The 12,608-nt window shown below is 46.4% G+C and overlaps 1 protein-coding gene across 1 annotated transcript in view; it reads right to left on the bottom strand.

Annotated features, from left to right (window-relative positions):
- LOC135202112 (DNA replication ATP-dependent helicase/nuclease DNA2-like) overlaps positions 1-12,389 on the bottom strand; it is a 94,982-nt gene extending 82,593 nt beyond the window's left edge. The window contains exons 1-3 of the mRNA XM_064231363.1: positions 12,237-12,389; positions 10,066-10,236; positions 9,247-9,356 (exon numbers count right to left, since the gene is read on the bottom strand). Of these exons, the coding sequence (XP_064087433.1) occupies positions 9,247-9,356; positions 10,066-10,236; positions 12,237-12,389 (434 nt within the window). The remainder of the gene's footprint in view (positions 1-9,246; positions 9,357-10,065; positions 10,237-12,236) is intronic.
- Positions 12,390-12,608: the final 219 nt, after the last annotated feature.

Here is a 12,608-nt window from a genome sequence, read left to right as displayed (position 1 = left end):
CCATTGTTTCGAAGAGACTCCAGACCATATCCAAAAAGAAGAAAAGTATATACTTTTAAGGATTGGTGTCGGCTCCCGTACCAGAATCGTATCCGCGATACGAAAGGACCTAGAGAAAAACACTTCTCATATGTCACACGAACGTCTTTCAAGTAATGAGATGCAAATACTGAGTTGCATCTCCAAAATGTCGTATCTATGATGTTTTTAAGCGACATATTCTTATGAAACGAGAGAGACGTCGCTACTGCTCTCACTTCATGAGCTTTAACTCTCAACAGTCGTAACTGTTCGTTAGAACAGACCTTATGCGCGTCTGTAATGACGTTCCTCACAAAGAATGCCAGCGCATTCTTGGACATCAGTCTTGTGGGGTCTTTTACGCGCACCAAAGACCTTGTCTAGAGCCTCCCATCCTGATGCTTTCTCTGAATGTAAAACTTTAGAGCTCTTACAGGCCATAGAGATCTTTCTGCTTCCTTCCTTCCTACGAGACTCGATATGCATTTGACTTCCAAATGACTTAGGCCAGGGATTCGAGGGATTCTCATTCTTAGCTAAAAACAGTGTCTTAAACGAGCAAATAGCTGAGTCTCCCTTGAAACCTACTTTATCTTGCAGAGCATGTAATTCACTAACTCTCTTTGCCGTAGCTAAAGATAATAGGAATAGGCATTTTCTGGTGATGTCTCGAAACGAAGCCAGATGAGGAGGTTCGAATCTTTCAGATGAAAGAAACTTGAGGACCACGTCTAGGTTCCAGTTCGGAGGGACCGGTTCCTTTAGACTTTGAAGTCTCAAATGACCTTATGAGATCGTGGAGATCTTTATTATCTGCCAGATCTAATCCTCTATTCCTGAAGACAGCCGAGAGCATACTTCTGTATCCCTTTATTGTGGATACAGCTAGATGAGATTGCTCTCTCAGGAATAGAAGGAAATCAGCAATTTTCCGCTATAGAGGTTAGTGGAGGAGGACAACTTCCTTAGATCTACACCACCTTCTAAAAACCTCCCACTTCGATTGATATACTTTCGTAGTGGAGGTTCTGCGTGCTCTCGCGATCGCGCTTGCCACTTCGCGAGAAAACCCTCTCGCTCTGACGAGTCTTTCGATAGTCGAAAGGCAGTCAGAGCGAGAGCGGGGAGGTTTTCATGGTACCTCTTGAAGTGCGGTTGTCTGAGAAGATCCGTCCTTCTTGGTAGGGATCTTGGAAAAGTCTACGATCCACTCTACCACCTCCGAGAAACCAATCTTGGGCTGGCCAAAAGGGGGCTTATCAATGTCATCCTCGTCTCCTTTGACGCCACCAACTTTTTCATTACTAATCCCAGGATTTTGAAAGGAGGAAAAGCATATACGTCTACTCGAGACCAATCTAGCAGGAAGGCGTCTACCATAAGAGCTCTTGGATCTTCCGCGACCGAGCAAAAGACTGCCAGCCTTTTGGAAATGAATGTGGCGAAGAGATCCACATGAGGTGTCCCCCACAGCGACCAGAGATCTTGACACCTTCCTCGTGTAGGGTCCACTCTGTATGAAGGACCTGGTTCCTCCTGCTGAGTCTGTCCCCCTCACATTCTTTACTCCCTGCACGAACCTTGTCAGAAGGGAGATGTTCCTGTGAGACGTCCAAAGCAAAAGGTCTCTCGTCAGTTCGTAAAGGAACGAGGAGTGAGTCCCTCCCTGTTTTCGAATGTAGGCAAGTGCGGTGGTGTTGTCCACGTTTACTTGCACTACTTTGTTCGACACCAGAGGTTCTAGACTCTTCAAAGCCAGATGCACGGCGAAGAGCTCTTTGCAGTTTATATGTGCCAAGTCACCTGCGCTGGTTCCCAGGTGCCTGACACCTCCTTCGAGCCTAATGTTGCTCCCCAACCTTTCTCCGACGCGTCGGAGTACAACACTAGGTCTGGGTTCTGTGTCCTTAAAGAGATCCCTTTGTTCTCTTCCAGAGGGGGCAACCACCATTCCAGGTGCGATCTTATCTCCACTGGAATGGGAAAGACGTCCGAAAGTTGTCCAGTTTTCCAACTCCAAGACTTCTTGAGGAAGAATTGAAGCGGACGTAAATGAAGTCTTCCTAGTGGGAAGAACTGTTCGAGCGAGGAAAGGGTCCCTAGAAGGCTCAACCATTCCTCGCGGCCGACGTATGTTCCTTCCTTAAGAAGAGAGAGACTATCCGCAAACCTTTTGCGATTCTCTCTTGCGAAGGAAATACTCGAAAAACCCCGAGAATCCATCCGAATCCCCAGATAGACTAAGTCCTGTCTGGGGGTCAGCTGCGACTTCTCGAGGTTCACGAGCAATCCCAACGCTTTGATCAGATCTAAAGTTAACTTCAGGTCCTCCAAACACTGTCTCTCTGATCTGGCCCTGATGAGCCAGTCGTCCAGATACAGAGAGATATTTACTCCTTTGAGGTGAAGAAACCTCGCCACATTCTTCATCAGGCTTGTGAAGGACCTGAGGAGCTGTGGACAGGCCGAAACATAAGGCTCTGAACTGAAAGATCCTTCCCCCGTCATGAAACGGAGGTACTTCTTCGATGAAGGGTGGATCGGGACGTGAAAGCAGGCGTCCTGGAGATCTAGAGACACCATCCAATCTCCTTGTCGTAATGACGCCAGGACTGAAGCAGAAGTCTCCATGGAGAACTTCTCCTTCCGAACAAATTTGTTCAGAGAGCTGACGTCCAGTACTGGTCTCCAGCCTCCCGAGGCTTTCGCAACCAGAAAAGGCGATTGTAAAACCCCGGGGGAGTTTTGATCTAGTACTTAGTTCTATCGCTCTCTTGTCCCACATTTGTTCCACCATCGATCGAAGAGTATCCCTCAGCACAGGATCCTTGTACTTGGCTGTTAGTTCCCTTGGTATTGACGTTAGGGGAGGAGTGTTCAGGAAAGGGATACGATATCCCTTCCTTATTATAGCCAATGATGACGGCGTCTGCGTTATAAGTGTCCAGGCCTCCACAAATCCCAGGAGCCTGGCACCTACTGGTGTTTGGAGGAGAGAAGCTTCATTTTCCCTTTTTAAAGGGACGAAAGGCAGACCTACCTCTCTTCTCCGGAGCCTTCCTTCTTGCGGGAGGTCTGGAGGTCGGACCACCTCGAAAGGGCTGAACCGATGTACTCGGTCCTTTCTTGTCAGATGTAGAAGCAGGCTTCTTCTTCCTTGCTGACTGCGTCAGAAGATCCTGAGTCGCCTTCTCAGTTAATGAATGAGCAATGTCCTTCACCAACTGAGAAGGGAACAAAAAGTCAGACAACGGCGAATACAGCAGCGCTGCCCTCTGAGCGTGGGAGACTGCCTTGGTTAAAAAGGCACCATATACCGTCCTCTTCTTTAGAAGACCTGCTCCAAACAAAGAGGAGATTTCAAAAGAGCCATCCTGTACCGCTTTGTCTATACAAGACAATATGCACAAAAGGGCTTCCGGTTCGATTCCTTTTCCGAATCATGGGCTTCTTGGACATCACCCCAAGTGACCAATCTAAGAAGTTGAAAACTTCCAATACATGAAAGAGTCCCTTGAGGAGATGGTCCAGTTCAGAAATGCCCCACGTAATCCGTGCCGAGTTGAGACCTTGTCGACGTGAAGCGTCAACTAAGGTCGAAAAGTCTGCTTCTGACGTAGACGGGAGAGCAATACCCATATTCTCTCCCGTCTGATACCAAATGCCTCTTTTACCAGCTAGTCTCGCTGGAGGCATGCAGAAGACCATTCTTACTAAGTCTTTCTTAGACTTCATCCACGAGGTTCTAGGATTGTAGAGCCCTCTTCATAGAAATGGTGGGCTTCATTTTGAGAAAAGACGAAGACTTCTTCGTCTTAGCACTCGAAAACAGAGAGCGCGGAGAAGGAGGAGCGGCAGGAGTCAATTCGTCTCCATACTCCTCAAGAAGCAAGGCAGTCAAAACTTTATAGTTCGACAGTCCTTCTCTTCCTTGATATTCATCATCCGAGTTTCCTTCCAACTCGGGATCTAAATGAGTCTCCGCTCCCCTTTCTGTACGTTCCTCCTCTGGAGGAGACAAACTCCTAATAGGAGAGGGGCTAAGGGAATGATATTCTTTCCTCTTCCCCGCTTTAATAGCCTTGGAAGGCGCCAAAAGCTCAGGCTTCTCTCGAAAAGAAGAAGACGCTTCCCGTCCGCCAAGCGTCCTGGCTGACGTCTCCTGCTTACTTGGCTGCTGACGTCCGGATGACGCCTCGCGCCTGGAAGACGCTCCGCTCTCAAAAGGCGTTCCTATTTGGCGCCAAAATATTGGTCGGAGCTTCACGTCTACCAACAGCTTTCAAAGACGCTTCATGTCTAAAAGACGTCTCACGTCTCTCTGGCGTTACGAAACTTTCGTAAGCAACCGCTCTCGCTCTCGAACCCGAAGCTTCTGTAAGATGTTTGGAAGCTTCACGTCTGCATGACTCTTCTCGTTTAGCAGGGGAGAGAGGACGAGACTTCTTGATTGGAAGCGCAACGTCCTTCCTACGAGGCGCTAAACTCCCACTAGAGAGGTCAGTTGCTCTTGAACTGCCATAATAATTCTCCTTGAAGCTTCTCCCACGTCAACTGCATGACGCCTTTCGTCATCACTCGGGGGAGAAGTAGGAAAGGGTACTTCTGCGTACTCGTCGGGTGACGCTGAGCCACCTTCGCCTTCTTAATAGAAGAGGGAGCGTCATCTGAGAAACGCTCTGGGCTCAGAATCAATTTCGGGTTCTTTCATATGACGCTTCAGAGGTCTCGATAACTTCGACTCCTTCCACCCTCGTTTAGGTGAGGGAGAGGGAGAGGATGAGAAACACTCACAAAGGACGCTTTTTCTAGAGCGCCCTGAGCAGCCTGCCACGAAACAGAGCTAGCTGAAGGGACGTCTGACCGTTGGGGATTCCCCACGACCTCCTTAAGGCTTTCGACTTTCCTTCTCCTCTGGCATGGGAGCTTGGAAGAGGTCTAGGCCTGGGAGCGTCGCAGGGACGATCAAACACCCCCCCTCCACAACACTGGGAGAACTCACTTCACTGTAATGCTCACTTTCACTAGCCTTACCTTGTAAGTCCGCCATTTTGGACTTCATGTCTCGAATCGTAGCTTTCAGATCGGCGATTTCCGAGGCCGATTCCGAAAGTACACTTTGTGAATGAGAAACATAGGGAGAATCTAAATCAGTAGGATTAGAATTATCAGTAAAAGGCTCAATAGGCCTTGAACTCACACCTTTCAGACGTCTAACCCTATCCCTCTCTAACTTCTTCAAATAAGAAGTTAAAGTCTTCCACTCTTCTGCATTTAATCCCTCGCATTCATTACAAGTATTATTAGCAGAACACTGAAACCCCCTACATTTACGGCATACAGTGTGAGGATCAACCGAAGCTTTCGGTATCCTCACCTGCAGCCTACATTCACACACATTCTCACACTCACATTTGAATCAGACATACTGAGAAAAATCCAAAAAGCAATTCCAAAAACAGTCCACAGTAGCGAATGCCAAAAAACACGATCCAGATACGTCACCAAAAAGCCGAGAAACGATGATCAAAGGATGAAATAAGAATCTAAGTCAGGAGGTAATAGCAACAATGTTGATACCACCGGCGACAGAGAAAATATGATAGAAAACGGGATGGGTTTCCTAGTCCTGCCGCCCAGGGCAGGCGGTAGATCACCTGACCTACCTGTAGCGAGTGGCGCGAAATTTGAATTTCTGTCGGGGACGACGGAGTCTTAGCTATGTATATATCTGACAGGTAAGTTGATTGTATGAAAATATTTTTTCAAAATTGTGAAAGACGACACAGTGTCGCGTAAGCGTAAAATTAGTGATCGTAGTGAAAAGTGCTCTCTAGAGAAAGAACCAGAAAGTCTTCCAGAAGTGTTCACGGAGGGAGATTTCCCCCCCAAGCCCTAATCCTCTCCTCCTCACCCTTCCCCTCCTCCCGTCTCCGTCAAGCCAGCAGCCACACTCGCCAAAGGTAAAGTTCAGGTTTTACTGTGCATGCATATTAAATCTAGTGTTTATATTTAATTTCATTCTTCAATTTTGTTATAATTTTATGTAATTCCTACACGAATTTTCAACCTTAGTGAACAAAAATAAATGGAAAAATATGAATTGAAATGGTCATTCATGGTCGGGTGGAACGCATTATTTGCTTTTTATAACATTCTTATGGGAAAATCCATTTAGGTTACGAATTTTTTAGGTTACGAAGCAGGTTCTGGAATGGATTAAATTCGCAACCCAAGGTATTACTGTAGATACCCCTCCCGAAGGACGTCTACTATCCAGGTCTCCGCTCCAAAGCGCTGCCATGTTGCCCAATGGCTCGCCAAGCAGCCCCCTCACTTCCGGCAGCAGGTGAGGGAGAACGCCGTCCCTAGCGTTTCCCACCTCTCTCAACTTCTTCCCAGCTCCCCCTCGTGAGGAGGAGGGCTGGTTAAGGTCGCTCCTAGAAGAAGTCGAAGGCAGAGTCTTTCCCCTGGGCCTCGACGATGCGATCGTCTTGGCCGCAGAGGAAGCGCTAACCAAACTCTTGGGCTTGGCCACAGTAACTAGAGGCTGCCCAGATGCCTTCGAGACTAGACGGTCACTGTCATCAGTGCGCCATTGCTCCACCGCAGCATCCACCATCTCTCCTGGGAAAAGAGAGGAGGAACTCCGCACCGGTCCGTTGCGAAGACCCAGAGCCGCCTCATGCCCAGCCACCCTGGTCACTCGGGTGAGGGCTGCGTCCCTACGCCGAAGAACCAGGTTGGCTCACAGGTTTGCCGTCTGGTGGGCTAGGTAGGAGATGGCTCTACCTCCAGACTGGCACAGTCTCCCGAAAGCCGGGTCACCTTCAGGAGTGATATTTCCCGAAGTGGTCGCGACCTTAGACACCGTGAGGGACCACAGGTCTAACCAGGAGACTGCTCTGAATGCCGCCGTGGCAGTTGATTCCAAGGCGAGTGCCTCTTGCTGCGAGTAAGTTCTCCGACAGGAGCTGCTGTAGAGACACCTCCAGAGTTAGCCTAGCTAGTTCCGGGTTGACATGTTTGGGCGGCAAAGGGTCCTCCGATGGCACGTAGAATCTCCTCTGTCACAGTAGAGGCGGGGGAAGTAGCTTGGAAGACCTGCCAGACCGTAGCGAACCCTCCTGTCTGGAGACGAGAGAGTCCACCTGGCCCAGCACCAAGTCAGCCAGAGCCGATCGTGGCAGACCCACCATCGTCTTGGATTCCTTCTTAGGACCCCCGAACGACTCGAGCCTGGAGGTAGGCTCAGAAGGTGGGAGCAGCGATCCTTCCCCGAGGTCATTGTGGTGACGAATCAGCGCAATAACCTCTAGATCTTGGGAGTGACCACGTCTTGTGGAGTAGGACCGTCAAGTCCCTCCAACAAGAGCACCTCCCGAAACCCTCCTCCTTCCAAAGAAGGAACTGCAACAGACCCCTCCTGGTCTCCTCCTGCCACTTGCGTGTATGACCTGGTCGGTCCTAGGACCATGCCAGGCTCGTAGGGCGTCATGGTGGGACTGAGGAGTGCGCTCCTCATGGTCACTCCAGATCACCTCGCTCTTCCCGGTGTAGCCCGAGGAAGTTGAAGGGATCGGAGAGGAAGACCTGACGCTTCCCCCTCGCTCGGCGGCAGAACCGGTGTGCTTGGGGGGCTGCAGGCGATCGAGCTGCAGGCCTGGTCGCGCGGCTGGACCGAGAACAACAGCTCCGGTCCCGAGCGTCAGAGGAGCTGCTGTTGGTTCCCCTACCCGCCCGGGTTCGGTGGGAGCGGAGGTCAGGGGACCTGCAGAGTCTGCTGTCGCTGTGGGAGCGGGGCCTGTCCTCACGGCGCGTCAAGCTGCTGCCAGCGACCGAGGAGACATCTTCCTTGTCTCAACCTGCGGCCGGTCTGGGACCGTCGCATTAACCCTGGGAGCCCGCGTATCGCTACGAGAGCGATCGCTGGCCTGGCAGGAGCCACCTGAGCGACTCTCACCTGTCTTCCGCTCTGTGCCTCGGTCCTGGCGCCAAGCAAACTCGGAAGCCATGACTTTGGCTGCATGGTCACCCGCAGGCAACTGCACACTCGGTACCTCTCGCGAACGAGAGGCCAAGACGGAACCTGATGTCCCCTGGAGACCCAACGAGCACCACACCTGGCCAAGGTCATCCCCCGCGGCAGTTGCACCTGAGGAGGCAAAAGTCGGGTTAGTAGGAGGGGTTCCTCCTCGCCCGGGGGGGGACAAGTCCCACCCCGAGCGAATGGAAGGCCCCGAGTACAATTGTATGTTGGGGTACCTCGCCCCCTCCTCCACGCTTCGACGGATCGGGCGAGGAGAAGAGCGAGACCCCCCACCCCCCCCCTCCCAAGGAGAAGGAGCCATACGCGAGAGCTGAGATGGAGGGAGGAAAGAAGACGACGTGTCCGTGACCAGGGGAGTAGCCGGAGAACTTTCCGATGACTCCCTGGCAGGCTTACGTCGCTTCCTCCTCCCCTCAAAGCGCGCCCACTACTCCTCCAACCACAAAACACAAATATCACAGGGCTCGGCGCAAGAGCATTTGTGCCCACGACACCGAGCACACAATTCATGGGGATCAACTTCCAAGAAGGAGCGGAAGGCCCCACACTTACGGCCCTCCGCACCAGGGCAAATCCTGCGGCTGATGGGGGGCGTGGGGAACTCTCCAGCTCACGAGAATCCATAATAAATTGGTAATAATACAAAGCACACGTACTTACAGTATTGAGACACAATTCACACAAAAGCAAAAACCAAGGTTTGGAGAAAACAAAGCATACGACGAAAGGCGGGCAGAAAGAAGTGGAGAACACGTCTATCACCCAGCGCGGCCGAAAGCAAAAGTGAATCTTCACCTTCCAGTCGCGCGGTGCGCTAACTGTCGGACAAGCAGTTAACTACCGAACTCCCTTGTTCGAAGCTTACGACCGGTTCCAGCTGACGCAAGTTACATTCCTATTGTTAAAGGACTGATGGTTTGTATTCGTATCGGAACAATTAAATGTTTTGCTTCTGTCATAAATTGACTTTCCCTCCAGGAGATAACCTTACTTAGCAAATCATATATGCCACTGTTTTCTGAGTAAACAAAAGATCATATCTTCTGGACTAAACCACAAACTTGGCCATTCTTAACCATTCAAACAAGAAGTCAGCAGACTGGAGCTGAGTAAAACATGTCTGAATTTGTGTAAACATACAAAAGACAAGTGACAAAAAAAAATTAACACATTACCTTTTGGAAGCATCCTGACACCAAAGATTTCGAATGGCACCATCCTTCTTGTTGACAGCTATTTCTAAGTGCAGAAGTAGGCACCAAAGTCGGAAATAGTCTAAATGACTCTAAAAAAAAAAATAATAATAATATAGCATCAAAAGCATTACATAAATTTTTCATCTAGTCAAAAGCAGTACATAAGGATGAATTGTTTCGCTGTAATGACCTGCAATACAACAAGTCTTACATAACTATTAACTAGTGCTTCATTCTTTACAGTAAATAATTAAACTTTGGCTAAAAAAATTTGACCTGGCACAATGGGAATGCTTAGCACAATGGGAATAAAAAAAGTAACACTTCATAAGACACAAAGTTTGCTATCAGATTTCCTATGGTAGAAGCTTTCCCATAATTTCATAAAAGCTAAAATTGAATAAGAATTCACTAGGCCAAAAAGTAGGGACTTCTAATTTTATAACGCAACATCTCGACTGGAAAAGTTATGATTTTTAAAGAAATTTATACTGTAGACTAACATCTGCAATAATTCAAAGCTATACACACTACATTATCAACTTCTGGGGAAACAACAATGGGCTAGGAATAATGTTCTCACTTAAGATACAACACTTTCCCTACCAATGAAGGTTAAGTGGCCATTTACAATCAACATTCTTGATGCAACATTTTGCACATCTATAATTTTCACCAGTATAACCCTCATGTCCCTTCAATACAGATTCCATACTAAAAAAAATTTTGTGTTAAAAACCACACAAACATTTTAATCATCTAGGGCCACACTTGAGCAAATTCTATGAAATACTGCACCTGCATAAGATGTCCTGTTGCTTGTGGAATCAGTGTGGACATGGCGTGAGATGGGTCTGGGGTTATTTCTTCGATGCTCTTCTGATATACTGAGCACGTTAACAGATGGGCACATCTGCTGCAAGCCCTTTCAAAACTAATTGGTTCCGGTAGGTTTGGTAATTTTGGAATCTGTAATTTCACAAATTTTTTACAGTAACTTTATCAGCTTTAACAATACATACAGGGACCAGTTTTACTAGGTACTAAAAAAAAAATTTTAAGACATTGAATTTTGTCAATACAACCCACTTTATTTTATTTGTGCTGAAACATATAAACTGTCAACTCAGTTTCCTTGTGCCTAATGTTACCATAAAGTTTCCATTTAGTAATTAACGCTGATGTATATACAACTGATACCGATGGAGTAAGAAGTGATACTGAGCTTGCTCAATACCAGCCTGTCTGCAACTACATGTCTATCAATACCTCACCTATAAACTGTTGAATAGAATGGCAAAAATGTTGTTTAAAAAAAAAAAAAAAGTTAATTTTTTCATACAAACCCATAACAGTATTTATAACCAGCCCCTTCATTCCATGGTCAAGAAAAGGCTTTATTTAAGAAACACATCTCATGATAATTAATGGCAGTTTCATGATAATAATACCATAAGAAACAGAATATAAAATTAATCAAGACAATGTAACAGGACCTTCCTCTAGTTCTACCACATCTGCGTTTACACTAAGGCGAGACAATTAGAGTTTTGGGCCAGTAGCCCTGGATAAATAAATTCCATTAAAGAACCTCCACATAGGTCAACACAAGGACTAATGGATATCTATCTCCCCAAAAGAAAGCATCAGCCCTCAAACAAAGGAAGTTATATACGTAGTATAATGTCTATAAATTTTTCTCCAAGGAAATTACCCAAGACAGAGCTTTAAAAATACATGAGAGAGAGAGAGAGAGAGAGAGAGAGAGAGAGAGAGAGAGAGAGAGAGAGAGAGAGAGAGAGATAGAGAGAGAAGGAGAGAGGAGAGAGAGAAGAGAGAGGAGAGAGAGGAGAGAGAGAGAGAGAGAGAGAGAGAGAGAAAGCATTTCCAATGCATAGGGATTATTCTTCAAATGACATATGTGCAATCATGAAACAACCTCGACAGTACGTCAGATGCAAGAAAAAACAAAAAACTCTACTTATTAAAAGGGACAAACTAGACTAATAATTACTGAAAGCAATATGAAAAAACGGTCTAAAATTTTGAATCTATATTTAAAGAAGGGAGAAAGTCACCTGGTGATAGTTAAGATTTAAATTTAATTTAATCTATGCTCACGTCTCCATTATCATAATGTTTCTAAAAGAAGTTAGCTCTAAACTCCGTTGTTTACAAGAGAAAGAGAGCCAGGAAATACCAAAGAGGATTACAACAGGTCAAGGTCTTAGGAAGAAAAGGGTATCCACAATCCATGAGTTACCCACAAGAAATGGAGATATGTCAATGTTGTCAAGCGATTGGAGGCCCCCATTTTAACCAAGTATACTAAGGAGGCTATAGACCATGTCATTTGAACATTTCTGCACAAACAAATAAGTCGGCAAATTTTGAAACGCATTTAGCTCATTAAGTAATGAAATACTTTCAGAAACAGTAATTACATTACAGTTGACCTAATCGCATTCGCGGGGGTCAGGTACCACAACCACCTGCATATACCGAAAATCCATGATATATTGGAACCCCTGTAACACCGCTTACAACTGTGAATTCTAATAGGTGGAACACCAAATACCCCTCTAAAAATGCTTAAAACTACCTATTTTTATGCAATTTCCATGACTAGTACTTACATTGTAATACAATAATCAGTGATTTTTTTTTTACGAAAAGTCTGCGAATTGCTGAACTGTCTGCGATTTAGTACAAAATGTTACAGAAAAATCCACAAATAACTGAATCTGCAATTGTTGAACAGCAAATAAACGAGGGTCCGCTGTAGAAAGCAGTACATATATGTATTGCCTAATCAATGATTGTACTGAAAAAAGGAATGTTATGCTGATTATATGCAACCAAGAATTCTCAGATACTGCAGACTGGCTCCTAATGTTGTACTATTAGACTAACATATAAAAAAAAACACATTCTTTAAGCACTCATCACAATTGTAAAAACGAACTTACACTACTTCCTTCCACAACTGTTGGGTGAGCTGTTAGGTAATATATCATCTCATTTCTCAGCTGGATAAGACCTTTCTTCTCCTTTTCACCTGCAGGAACTTCCTCCATAGCTCCATCCCTAGAAATTTTAGAACAGTTCCACAAAACAAACATCTTATGTTCTTTTCAACTATGTTAGAATTAGAGACTATACATATGACACCATCAGTGTTCAGCAAGAAAGAAAGGGTTAATTCTTAATGGACGGATACCATCACGAGTAACAATATACAGGCAGTCCCCGGGTTATGACGGGGGTTCCGTTCTTGAGACACGTTGTAAGCCGGAACATCGTAAAAAATCCTAAGAAAACCTTACTTTTAATGCTTTGGG

Source organism: Macrobrachium nipponense, chromosome 30 (assembly GCF_015104395.2).
Source record: "Macrobrachium nipponense isolate FS-2020 chromosome 30, ASM1510439v2, whole genome shotgun sequence".
In the NCBI taxonomy this organism is placed as follows: Eukaryota; Metazoa; Arthropoda; class Malacostraca; order Decapoda; family Palaemonidae; genus Macrobrachium; species Macrobrachium nipponense.
Note: the sequence above shows the minus strand (reverse complement) of the source record. Positions and strands in the feature narration are given on the sequence as shown.